Source organism: Biomphalaria glabrata, chromosome 4 (genome assembly GCF_947242115.1).
Source record: "Biomphalaria glabrata chromosome 4, xgBioGlab47.1, whole genome shotgun sequence".
NCBI classification, from domain to species: domain Eukaryota; kingdom Metazoa; phylum Mollusca; class Gastropoda; family Planorbidae; genus Biomphalaria; species Biomphalaria glabrata.
In genome coordinates, this window is record NC_074714.1 from 4,006,839 (window position 1) to 4,020,709 (window position 13,871).

General features: G+C 39.3%; 1 protein-coding gene across 1 annotated transcript; it reads right to left on the minus strand.

The window, feature by feature from the left end:
- Positions 1-11,281: 11,281 nt before the first annotated feature.
- Positions 11,282-12,488, minus strand: LOC106070116 (sex peptide receptor-like). The gene has a single exon (XM_013229956.2). It carries the CDS (start codon positions 12,332-12,334, stop codon positions 11,282-11,284), a length of 1,053 nt encoding a protein of 350 aa, XP_013085410.2. The 5' UTR covers positions 12,335-12,488.
- Between the last annotated feature and the right edge of the window lie 1,383 nt (positions 12,489-13,871).

Sequence of the window (13,871 nt, forward strand, 5' to 3'; positions counted from 1 at the left end):
CTCTGTCCTGTATTGCTGTAACAAAGCCTTCTGTTTCAGGGTAGAGATGACCTGCTTTGAGCCATGTTAAGGAAGCAGCCTTGTCGATGTTGTCCCCATGTAATGAAGCCGGAAATTTTCCGTGGAGTGTTTTTTCTTCCCATTGGCGAATCTCATGCCCTACGTCGTCCAAACCGATATTGACATCAGCATTGTGTAGGTTCAGAGGGGTTGCATCGGAGTCGTATTTCCGTAGGAAGGAAACTAATTTGTTGCTGGAGGCGAGCAGTTTTGATCGTATTTTTAAAACTTGCATCTTACACAATTTGAAGATGTTCTGCAATCCACGACCCCCATCCTTCCTGGGCAGGTATAACCTTATGGTGGAGGACTTGGGGTGTAGACATCGAAACTTGGTTAGTAATTTTCTAGTGAGTCTGTCAATGTCATGTAGGTCGGTGTCAGTCCATTTGATCACACCGAACGTGTAAAGGAGCACAGGGACGGCCCAGCTGTTAATTGCAGTGATGAGATTACTGCCAGACAGTTTGGTGTTGAGGATTTTATTAACTCTTTGCCTATATTTGCCAAGAAAGTCCTCTTTTAATTTCTTATGGTTTATCTTGGCATTCTGGTTTATTCCAAGATATTTATAAATAGAGGCGGAGTTCAATTCCTCGATGCCTTCAAATTCAATGTTGGTGTTCGTTGCCTTGCCCTTTTTAATGCTTATGATGCCACACTTATCCAGGCCAAAAGACATACAGATATCGTCACTAAAGCATTTTACCGTTTTGATTAAGGTGTGTAATTTTTGCTCGGTTTCTGCATATAGCTTTAGATCATCCATGTATAATAAGTGGGACACACATTTTGTACATTTAGTGTCAACCCTAAAACCGTTTGTAGAGTCTTGGAGTAATGTAGATAGAGGATTAATCGCTAGGCAGAACCAGAGTGGAGATAGTGAGTCACCCTGGTATATACCTCTTCTTATGTGCACAGAACCTAGTTTATCACGATTTAGGTGCAGGTTTATCTTCCAATTATCCATACAGACTTTCAATAGTTGTTTTATTCTTGGGTTGATTCTATGGATGTCCAGGGTTTTTAATAGCCAATCATGCGGAACTGAATCGAAAGCTTTTTTGTAGTCGATGTAACACATGTGTAAATTTCTCTTTCTTCTATTAGCTTGATGCAATATAATACCATCTATAGTTAGCTGTACTTTACAGCCCATCGACTCTTCAATGCAACCTTGTTGTTCATCTGCTAGTAGCTTATGGGCAGAACAAAATTTATACATTTTACTTTTTAAAAGTGAAGTTAATAGTTTATACACCACTGACAGACAAGTGATAGGGCGATAGTTTGATGGTTGGTTCGGATCCCCTTTTTTGGGGAGGAGAGATGTTCTCCCTTCAGTGAGTCCTAACAGCATTGAAGACGGTTCTGATATTAGCTCGTTAAAACTTGATGTTAGTGGTGCATGTACGGCTGTAAGTTTTTTCAGCCAAAAGTTGTGTATATTGTCCGGTCCAGGAGCAGTCCAGTTGTGGGTTTTTGAAATAGCTGCGGAGACTTCCTCAGCTGTGAAATCCCCATCAGGCATTTCTGGTATTAGGTTGTTTTTAGTTTGGATTTCCTCGATCCAGTCAGCCTGCACATTGTAATGTAGCGGGTCGGACCAAAGCGCCGCCCAGTAGTCGGTAAAGGAGCCGTGTTTAGTGCTATCAATGGTTTGAATTTTGTCAGCACCATTATCAGCTAGTTTACGGAAGAACTGTTTTCTCATGTGCTGAAATAAAGCGTTATGCTCCTTTCTTTTGGTGGTTTCGTTGTAGCGCTTTAACCTAGCTCCCTTTAGTTTAGCTTTCTGTCTCAGAGTATCTTTCAAACATAAGAGTCGTGCGTGGCTATCACAGTCCGTCAATTTGATTCCAGTTGTTCTTAGTATTGTCTTCATTTTGTTAAGTATTTTCGCGGAATGGTTGTTTCCCAGATATTGTCCAATTGTATCCATTTGGCTCCTCAGTTGATTAATATTGTCTTCAAGGCGCCTTTTCCATGCTGGCACATGTTGTTTTGGTCTTTGATTAATTGGGCCTAGCTCGAAGGTCTTTTGTCCAGAGAGCTCCGTGACAGCCACAGCGGCGCAGTATATAGCGAGGTGTGTCTCAAACAAGTTTCTTGGTGTTTCAAAATGGTTGGCTAAGACTTTATTTATTTCATTAATATATGTGTTTGTCTCTTTCTTGACGTTTAGCTTGGGGATACGAGGCCTAGAGTTAAGATTGGTGTTTTTATAACGGTCTATAAGATTAGAAAATTTTGAGTGTAGCTCATTGCTTATTGCCGATGTTGGGTCATTCTCTTGTTGGTTGGGTGTTCTACTAATGTCTTCGTTGGTCGGCTGTGTGGGCATGTCGTTTATGTCTGAGATGAGCTCTTGTATATGAAGCTCATGACCTACTTCCCTTATCACGTCAATTTCTGCAGGGGTCAAATAACATTTTTTAATTATTACAGATCTTCTGTCAACAACATTCTGCTCTGTAAGGTTTAGATTAGGGTATAATTTGTTAAATTCCAGGGAGAGTTTTTGCCTATAACCTGGTAGAGGTTTATCATCACAAATGTTAACACGGAAGAACGATTTGATAATGTCTATATTCATTTCTCTCGTCCATTTGATCCTTTTGGCTCCTCTTGTTCTACCACCAACAGCACCTCTCAATTGTGTGGGGTGCGAGTCAGGGAGTAGACCGACCTCTTGTGTTTGGTCATGAGGTTGTGAATTACCCTCAATAAACACTCGACTCATTGGTGAATAATATTTACCGCCTAATTTATTTCATATTCATCGCTGTCCTGGAAGAAGCAATGGGTCCGTTCTATTTCCTCAAAATTCAAAAATGAAGATAAAAAAATGAACGTGCGTTAACTAGTTCATTTTGATCTACTGTCTCAGTAAACAAGCTTTTTAGATCTAGGTCTAGTAATCATGGAAGTGACGCAGCGAAAATGGCGTCCCTAGCCTAAGATAAGAAGTGATCTTAAAACAAAGAAAGTTTTCAAACCCAATGCTTAAAAACATCCTAAATATATGCAGACCTACAACCATGTAGCAGTACTTCAGTATTTGTAAAGTCTAGAGTACAAATACTTCCTTGATCTCGCTAAAAAGTGCAATGAGTCAGAGAGAAGGAAAACACGCCATAGCTTCCGGCGGCCATTATTATTCTTCTTCTTCTTATTATTATTATTATCATATGGGACACGTAAATAGTTGTGGACTTCTCTTTAAACACGGATCGTGATTACAACTTGAGCAAACTTCTTTTCAAACCAAACTTTAAAAACCACCCATCCATCCCTGTGGCGCTGCAGCCCATGGAGGGCTCTGGCCTGCTTCAACACATCCTTCCATTCAGATCTCTCCTGGGCCTTTCGTCTCCACGCCCTAACCCCAAGCTGCTTCAGATCTGCTTCTACATCATCAATCCATCGCATTCGGGGTTCTGCCTTTGGGTCGCCTGCCTTTTGATTTTTGCCTGTATACGATTTTCGCTCCTCTGTTGTCTGACATTCTTTCAAGCTGAACTGCCCAACGTAGTCTGTTTTTTGTTATTTCGTTCACTATTGGTGGGTCTTCATACAATTGATATATTTCATGGTTAGTGCGTGTCCTCTACCCTGTTTCATCCTATATGGCATCATAGATTTTCCTTTCCCAAGTATTAAAAACAAATGTACATAAACAGGTTCAATATAGATATATGTAAATGTAAAGCAGACGTGAACTAATGGTCGTTTAACAAAAATACTCTCGTTTCTCTCTAGTACAGGGGTTCTCAACTTGTGGGCCGCGACCCCCTTGGGGGTCGATTGTCGATTTGCCATGGGTCGCCTAAGACCATCGAAAATATGGATTGTTATTGTCTATGTGTGTGTGTGTGGGGGTCGCGGCAGAGTAGGGGATTGTAAAAAGGGGTCGCCGAGCCTAAAAGGTTGAGAACCGCTGCTCTAGTTTGTGGATTTTTCATGCAAAATGTTTCTGAATCATTTGTTACGTTAATTAACATTAAAAGGCGAAATATTTCATGCAGAACAGTTACAATACATTATGACTATGTAATTAGTGAAAGGCCAACTGTACAGTACCTAAGTAATGTGATATGTTTAGTAGCAAAAATAAGGCCTACATCGTTAAAGGCGAACGAGCCTATAAGCGTGATGTGGTACGGTATATATAGGCTAAGGACCCCACATATGACATCACACAGGGCCCAGGGCTCTGCTAAGGCCGCCTCTGCATCCTTCCATGTGGATCTATCCTGTGCTTCTTTCTCCGTACTATTGGGTGTCTATTCCGAAGAGACTCATGTTGCTTCTTTTCCGTACTATTGGTGTCTATTCCGAAGAGACTCATGTTGCTTCTTTCTCCGTACTATTGAGTGTCTATTCCGAAGAGACTCATGTTGCTTCTTTCTCCGTACTATTGAGTGTCTATTCCGAAGAGACTCATGTTGCTTCTTTCTACATACTATTGGGTGTCTATTCCGAAAAGCCTCATGTTGCTTCTTTCTACGTACTATTGGTGTCAATTCCGAAGAGACTCATGTTGCTTCTTTCTACGTACTATTGGTGTCTATTCCGAAGAGACTCATGTTGCTTCTTTCTACGTACTATTGGTGTCTATTCCGAAGAGACTCATGTTGCTTCTTTCTCCGTACTATTGAGTGTCTATTCCGAAGAGACTCATGTTGCTTCTTTCTCCGTACTATTGAGTGTCTATTTCGAAGAGACTCATGTTGCTTCTTTCTCCGTACTATTGAGTGTCTATTCCGAAGAGACTCATGTTGCTTCTTTCTACGTACTATTGGGTGTCTATTCCGAAGAGCCTCATATTGCTTCTTTCTTCATACTATTGGGTGTCTATTCCGAAGAGCCTCATATTGCTTCTTTCTTCATACTATTGGGTGTCTATTCCGAAGAGCCTCATGTTGCTCTTACATTTCAGTATATGTTGGAAGTGGACGACCTGCAGCTCTCCTGTATTCTATTAGATCAGTGGTTCCCAGACTTTTTCCTTAACGGAACCCTTCGCACACTCTAAGTATATAGCGGAGCACTTTGCAAATTTTTTTTTAGAGAGATTGATGCACGTGGTAGCCTACTAGCTAATTACTCAAGTAGTGCGTAGAACACCTATTCAGGCCTCACGGAACACTAAGGTTCCGTGGAACACAGTTTGGGAAACACTGTATTAGATTAGATAAAGTACTAGATTGTATAAGCTTCTTTGAATCAAGACAGAATCGGCTACGAACGTATATGTTTAGTGTGAACTTCATTAAGAAAAGTAGTTTAGAAATGCTACAGAAAGATCCTAGATATCAGAAAGACCGAATTACAAATGAAGAGATTGGAAACAGGATTATATAGTTCGTCCATCGTGGTTCGATGATGACCACTTTGTCATCCAGGGGGCTGAGGGCTTTGCACTGGGGTTTTATGCCTCCTCTTGTGGCTGGTGAGACCTATGTGAGCCCGGAATGTTCGGCCGCACACTGGACAGGTTATTCCAGCTGGAGCTAGTGTCGTTGGCCTTGCTTTTCTTTTCTGGCGTTTTTCTTCAGCCAGCGTTGTTCTTTTTTCCTCAGCAACCTGTGCGCCAGTTTTCACAGCGCGACGCCATGATGCTCTGTCATGTACCTCTGTCTCCCAGGTGCCTGGGTCTATGCTGAACGCCTTCAGAGAAGCTTTGAGGGTGTGGTATCCCTGAAGCGCTTTCTTTGACCATCTTGCGAGCGCTTTCCTTCGCTTAGATGGCCATACAAGAGTCGTTTATGGATGCGGTGGTCTTCCATTCTGTAGACGTGACCTGCCCATCGCAGCTGGGACTGCATCAGGATTGTGTGGATGCTTTGGATCCTGTGGAAACAGGATTAATAGCCTAGTGGCTATTTGCCCTATACAAACTCAATACCTTTAAGTAAAACAGAAGATCTTAGATAATTTTTTACTGCGCGACTATGCAAAATCTGCTAACATATGGAATAACTTGTTGTCAAGGTAACGCGTCATCTAAACTGTTGTGCCGTCCGGACAAAAAAAAAGGCGAACATAGAGAGGTAAAGTCCAGGATAGATCAGAATGGAAAGATGTACTAGAGAGACCAGGGCATGGGGATGCAAAGTCCAGGATATATAAGAATGGAAAGATGTGCTAGAGCAGGCCAGGTACCTCCATAGGCTGTACTGCCTATGAGACTCGAACCGACAACTTTAAGTAGAAGAGTCTAGATTTCTTAAACGTTGAATTTTGAGAGAAAAATATTTAAACAAAAAAAAACCCCCACATTTTTTAAATGTGAGCTCGGTTGGTTGAATGCCCTTTACTTCAGACAATGTATTTGTGCAAGTGATTCATTGCACCATCACCAAAAAAAAAAACCTTTCAAAAATCCGGAAGCCACTAAATAAAATCTACCTAGAGTCACTGACGCGCAACACTTACCCTACGTGAGGACCTACTGAGTTCTTTCTATTTTTGCATCTCACGTGACATTGCCGGGAAAATCCGAAATTAGAAAAACAAAAAATAAGAAAAAAATTATTTCTCATTGAAAAATTTCTACCTTGATTTAAAAATAAGCAACTGAGCAGTTTTTTTTTTTTTTAATGTGTTATTTAACTAATAAGCTGTATATCTGTTTTTCTTTAGACAGAGCTAATATTACCAAAGGCATGTTAACACTCTACACGTTTACATAAATAGATGCAAAGTTATGTGTTCGCTATATGCGTCCAACCAAGAAACAAACAATACCAGAAAGTAAAACAAAAAGTACCTTTTTTTTTTTTTAAAATTTAGCGCTATTTCATGCTTTTAGCTTTCTCAATACGCAATGATCCTAACATCTGGGCCAGTTGGGAAAGGGGTAGGGAAGAGAAAGGTAGGGGGTATCTGTGTGATCGCATTTTAAATGTATTTATAAAAAATAAAAAGCGAGTGACCTGAATTCGAACTCGATGACTGATCTCCCTCAAGCCAACACACTAACCACTGTGCCAGGGAGCTGCTTATGAGAACATGTTTTATTTACAAACTTTTCTTTGCACAAACAATAAAAGAAACTAATTCGTATACCACGTTATGAATCCATTTGACCGTCATTGAATAATATGAAAGCTCCCATTCCCTTCTTTGCATCATTACGTTCAAAACCATGATGTGTGCAAGCGGCCTTAAACTTCGGACTAGAAGACAATACATTATCGTTAATAAAGACTTTACTGCTAATGGTCTCTTTTATTATTTACGTTGGACTCTGCTGTTTTGTAGAAATATTGTTTGTTTTTCTGTTAGCACAACAAGTTAAAACCAGTTACAGTTATGCATTAATTATCTTTATGAGCGAAATGTGATGAACAGTGGCACTAATGGCTTCATTAACATGCAAAGAAAAATCGAAGCAGTCAGTCTGAACAGAATCAATGATAATCCAGTTTGGACGATCACAGGCTTTTCGAAAAGGACTGTCGTCTCGATGGTAACCCCCTTCCACCCCCACAAATACACACACTGTCCGGATGTAATGATTTTCACTTCTGAAAGAACATCTACAACATTAAACAAGCAAACAACAAGAGAGAAATTAATGTATTTAATAATCAAAACACCGAGAAGCTAGAATAAATGTTTAAAAAAATATATTCAAAATAATAAATAATAACAATAATAATAATTACAGGATGAGCGCTAGAGTTTAGAGATCAGTGAAGAATGCAGTATTTCCGGTGGCTGCGCAGCCCCAACTGTGACCTACATATTTAAAATAAATAGGAGGGAATATAAAGTTTGCTTCAAAAGGAATTAGAAAATGTGTTTACGTGACTACGCTTTGAAAACTCCTGGCCGAGTTTCCAAAATCGATACGCAGACCCTTGACCAAAAGAAAAGGAAGTTACCTAGAGGAGATTGTCTCTTCACAGGTACCTGGAATGTACAGGATGGGGTACGCTGAACCTTAACCCTATAATCTGTAATGTCAGAAGATCTTCCCTACTACTGTTGCAATCAGTGAGTTGTCGAGAGTGTGTATGCGTGCTTGTATTGGCTGGCGTATTCTGATGTAACCACGAGTAAATCTGTCACGTGAGCTTTATAAAAGGGGGAGAACGCCTGAGGAAAGTTGCCATTGGAAACTGAAGCATACAAGTTTTGAAATTAATTGTTTTATTTGATAAAGTTGTTCACCCTCGTCGCATTACGCTTGTGTTTCTACATTGGAATTGAAAGCGGTATAAATTGTCAATAAAAGTTGTATAAAATGAAGTTTGTAAAAGTTTGATAAAGAATTGGTCGCGTCCACCTCAATTAGGTACATGGAATCAAACGAGATCTTAACACAAGAAAAACTTAAAGAAAATACTTTTTTAAAAAAAAAAAAAGAACAATGCTTATACGAAGTGTAATTGTGTCAATTAGTTTGCATCAGTCACGCCATTAAATATGTAATAGATCTAGACTAACAATAAATCTGAGCGATTAGAAATATTTATTTTACCACTTGTTTTTTTTGTTAAGCATTTTTTCATGCTTTTCGCTTTCTCATTACGCTATGATCCTACAAGTCAAAAAACCAGGTGAAAAAAATGGAGGAGGGGAAGGGAAGAAAAAGATATCTCGAATTTTACCGGCTTTTAAAAACATTTCCAAAATAAAAAAAAACAAACAACAAATTCGAATTCATGTCTATAACCTCCTCAAGCCGACAAACTAACCACTCTGTTAGTGAGGTAGTAAGGTATAGTTATCTATTGTTTGTTTCAAACTTACTTTAAAGCGGCGACAGATAAAGGAGACTAATTCAAATTATACCGCCACTTCAGTCAAGTACAATTTCTGTCCCTTGTGCGAGATACCAAACAAAATAATGTATAATCAATAGTTAATTATTTAATTAAAAAAATAATATATTCTTGTGTTGTCAGGTAAAAGAAATAACTCTGCAAAATTTCACCTTGATCAGAGATTGGGTGTCGGAGAAATAACGTGTACAAACTTTTTACCAGACTGACAGACAGACAGAGTTAATATAACCCTTGTAATAAAAATTGGACATCGATGTTGACTACTGGGAAGAAAAGGCCTTGAACCCACTGTGTAGAGAGAGTGACAAAGAGAGCTATGGAGAAAGAAAATGCCATGACCTCATCTGTGGAAGAAAAAAAGAGCCAAAGAAAAATGGCTGGCTCCTCAAACACCCAAACCCAATTCCATATACCTACCTTCCTCACATATCTCATAGTCTGTTGGATCGTTGGGGCACCATGCAAGATTCTTCGACCGTCTTTCTCTATTCCTCTCTGTCTTATGACTTAGTTAGAGCCTCTTCTTTGTCTGCTTTTCTTCTACTGTTCCTTAAAGGAAGGTTTTGGCGAGCCCCGAAGATTTTGTAATATGGCCATAGATTTTTAGCTTGCGTTTTTTTTTTTACGATAGTTAGCAGATCATCATATGATCATTGGGGTCTAATGGCTGCAGTAACCCTGTCTTGAATCTCTTGGTTTGTGATGCGGTCTTTGAATGTGTCATTTGAATTCCACCTACACTTGCGTTTTCCAGCTCCAGCTGGAATAACCTGCCCAGTGTGCAACCGAACATTCTGGGCTCACATAGGTCTCACCAGCCACATGAGGAGGCATAAAACCCCAGTGCAAAGCCTTCAGCCCCCTGGATGACAAAGTGGTCATCATCGAACCACGATGGACGAACTATATAAACCTGCTCGTTTTATTGTGGACGAACAGGTCTCTTCAAAATACAAATTTACAGTCACAAGAAAAAGGTCAATGAAGAGGATTAATAAAACAACTCGCATACCTACCGTAGCTAGGAATTCGCCATCATTTGGGGGCCCGGTGGAGGGCTTGACCTCTTTTGAGGCCCCTGCATTTTGCGTAGTAATTAATATGTAATGTGAAAAAAAAATAATTTCGAACACTCATTTGGGGGGCCTATCTCAAGTTGGGGCCCGGGTGATTTTCAAATTTTCCCCCTACCCCAGTCTAGCTACGCCACTGCCTATAACGGTTTAGTTGGTCTATATGTCTGGAAAAAACTACACTACTACGACAATGTAACTATTTGTGCAAAAACTTTTTTACTACACGACAGGAAAAAAAATCACCTTTGTTAGTACGTCAATTGTGAGTCGATTAGATGTTGTCGATGAGTTGAAATAATAATGACTATTGATGGGAGCAGAATTCCTTGTTAACTGCAGCACGTTTAACCTGGCTCTAAATAGACAATATAATGGCCCGTTAGTATTTTCTAAATACTATTATTACTTATCTTACTTATCTTATAAGAACTGTGGGCGTAAATGACGCTATGTTTGAGTGCCCTATGACTACAATGTCTTGGTTGATGTTACGATGAGGTTGTGTTTATCAGACAATGCGCTAAACATGTCCAATTTCGTATAGATCTTTCCTTTTAAACAATTACTGAGCACTCAAACAATATCGTGATGCCGGAGATACAAATGTAAACTATAAATTTAAAACCAAGATCCTGGCGTAATAAACACAAAGCTTTTATTTGGAACGTTCGTAGAATGCCAGTAGGTCGACTTCCACAGGACATCCTGTATGGCGATCTAATAGAAGACAGGAGAGCCGCTGGTCACCCACTTTTATGTTATACGAATGTATGCAAACGCGACATGAAGCTCTTCAAAATCGACAATAGAAGCTGGGAAGAGGTGGCACTGGATAGATCCACATGGAGAGAGAGAGCATAAAGGAAGGGTCACGGATTGCAGATGCCATACACAACAGAAGCAGAAAGAAGGGTGAAAATGCAACGGCGCCTGGTGATTACATATGCCCAACCTGCGATCGCAGCTGTATATCAAGGATTTGCCTCTTTAGTCACAGTTGCAAAGGGAAAAGATCGTCTCTCGAGACGTAAAATGCCACAGACTTTATTTGGAACTAGAAATCACTTTAATAACAAACACACTTTGCAAATGTGCAATACAATTGAATTTAACCCATTTGCTGCTGTCCTCAAGTTTCCCAAAGTAGCTATGCATCTCTTTAAATATTTGTTTCCATTTCATTCCTCTTCGAGCACGTCTCAAACACTCCTTTTATGGTATGGAATTTCAGTCATTAATATTCCGCCATGATGCAAACAGTCAACCAATGAAAAAAATAATAATTTGTTATTCGAAATGGCCTTGAACGCTTCCGCTTCTTGACAGCGTACTTTATACGTCTCATGTATTTCTGTGCAGGTATTTAGACTTGCCGTTGCTGCAAGAAAACATTTCCATGAAAGTATCTCGAAATTTTTTACTCATTGTGCAGTAGATGACAAAGTTGATTCCATTGTTCATCAAAGTGATGTCGTCAATTAGATCTCCTAATGATTCATAGATTTGGTCCATAACATTTTTGTTGATGGCCACAAGAAGAAGAAGAATCCCATGAGGCATCTCGATCACAATGAAGAGCACCACCACGACCACCAGCATCCCCGTGGTTCTGTTGGTTTCGGTTTGTCTCTGCAAGTTTCCATCATTCTCAAAACTACGTTGACCTCTTAACTTGGACCTACTTTTGGCAAATCTTTGAAGCTCTATGATTAGTAAAATACTCAACACCAGAAGCAACACACAAGGCAGGAGTCTGATTAGAAGGATCATTGTCCATAAGTTGAAGCTTTGAACGAAATTAAACTTGTCTGTGCCATTTGCCATCACGAGATACCAGTCGGTTTGATTGTTTACGTAAGAGCAGCTATAAGAATAACTTAGAGAAATGGGAATGCTAAGACCAGCCACAGCAAGGCTGACAATGAAGATGGTCAGTTTAGCTCTGTATTGGCTACAGTAGGTGGCTGCTTTCAATGGTAATTTAATGGCAATGTATCTAAATAGCGCCAGAGAAACAGTCAGCCATATAGATGCACTATGAAAAGCAATGACTACTATAACATAAAACATTAAGTAACGCAAGTTTCCTAACGGATTAGGTTGGTTGGCGAATATATAATAGTTTAATACAATATTTGGAAGATGAACCAGCAATTTCAGAACATCAGACACTGACAGGGCGGTCAGTAAAATATTCGTTGTTGAGATCATGTTTTTCCTTGTCAAAATAAAAATGTTGAGGCCGTTACCCATAATTCCTAACACACTCAGGACAACTGAAATATAAGCATGTACTAGACGATACTTCGCACTGAAGAGCTCCAATTCTTTCTGTATTCCGAACAAATTATTCTCTGTTTCATTTCCGGAAGACATGTTGGTCACGATTGACATTTCAGCTCATTCTGTTAAGTCCTACAATTTAAGCAATGTCCTTGATTCCAAAGATTAAGGAGGAGTGCAGAATTTCACATGTCCGCGCAAACCCAGTTGCGACCTGAATATTTTGCCACATGTAAAGCAGACAAAGCGGATGTGTTGAAGGTGTGGTCTACTCGAATGTACGTCCGTGAACTTTGCGAGATCTCTCCAGCTGTCTCTTTCCGATGCAACCTGCTAGCTGCCTTCTTCTATTCCAGTGAGGGCAAAATGGCGACTAAGTTTATCTTTTTTTTATAGCGCTTTTGGGAGCACCTCTGTTACTCCTTCCTCTTTCGAGCTCTCCAAAAGGGATCTCCTTTTGTATGCGGTGGCGATTAAGTGTAGGTCTCCAAAAATAATGCACAGTAAAATTATGCAGTTCAAATTTCAGATACCACTGTAAGGGAATTAAACGTTATTTGTTTATAGAATGTTAGTGCGGTCTTCAAACACTGATAGAACAGACACGCCTTTTCACCTTCAGTCCTTATTAAATGGAAACATTCCATCACTGCATCTATTTCGTTTGGTGCAAGCCTATAAAGTAAGAAAATAAATGAATAATGTTAATAATAAATTAAATTAAATTTATTCGATCTTATATCTACGCTGTCTATAAGGTACATCGGTTTGCGATCAACAGGGTCAATTTAAAGTATATATATATTTGTATAGCTGACGGTTAACGAGGGTGTCACGTGGCCAGCACAACGACCAACCGCCTTTACTGAAAATCCAGAAATAGGAAATCCCAGTATTTCAACTAGATTCGAACTCATGTTTTTTTTTTAAGTACATTTGAAAAGCGATCAACTAGATACCCCGTTCTTTCTCTTCTTTCCCCCCTTCCCCCTGCCCACATTTCCAACTGGTCCATACAAGTGATAGGTTCATAGCGTATTGAGACAGCCAAAAGCATGAAATTTGCTCCAAAGAAAACAATAGGTAAAAAATATTTCTATTCCCAAACATTTTTTTTCTATTGTTGGTCAAGATCTATTACAAAGCTGATACAAATTAATTGACACAACTACGCTTTATATAAGCTTTTTTTTAAAGGTATAAAAGATGGGGTGGGTCGCGAAGGGAGGACTAGGTGAGAGCAACTAAAAATAGAACCGGGAATTTTCGATATTTTTCTTCTATCAATTTGAACATAGGAATTTCCCATAATTGAGTTTCCAAAAATATTTATTATAATTATCTATTAGATTATTAGTCTGTCTTTAGCAGGCTCTAAAGTTTGCAATGATCTTCTTATCTTATTTTAAATAATACAGACGTTACTTCAAAAAAAGAAGATGATCACGTCCTACGCGTCATGATATTTGTTTGTATACATTTCTGCTGTTTGTTGTTCAGTGAAAAATATGTGGGGTAAAGCACTTCGTTAAATTGTCACAATAGTGTTTATTTAAAAAAAACAGAACTATTTTCTGGGCTGAAGTAACCTGGCATCCTTCCAGTGTACATGTTTAAGATTGGCAATAACCTAAAATAAATCTTAAAC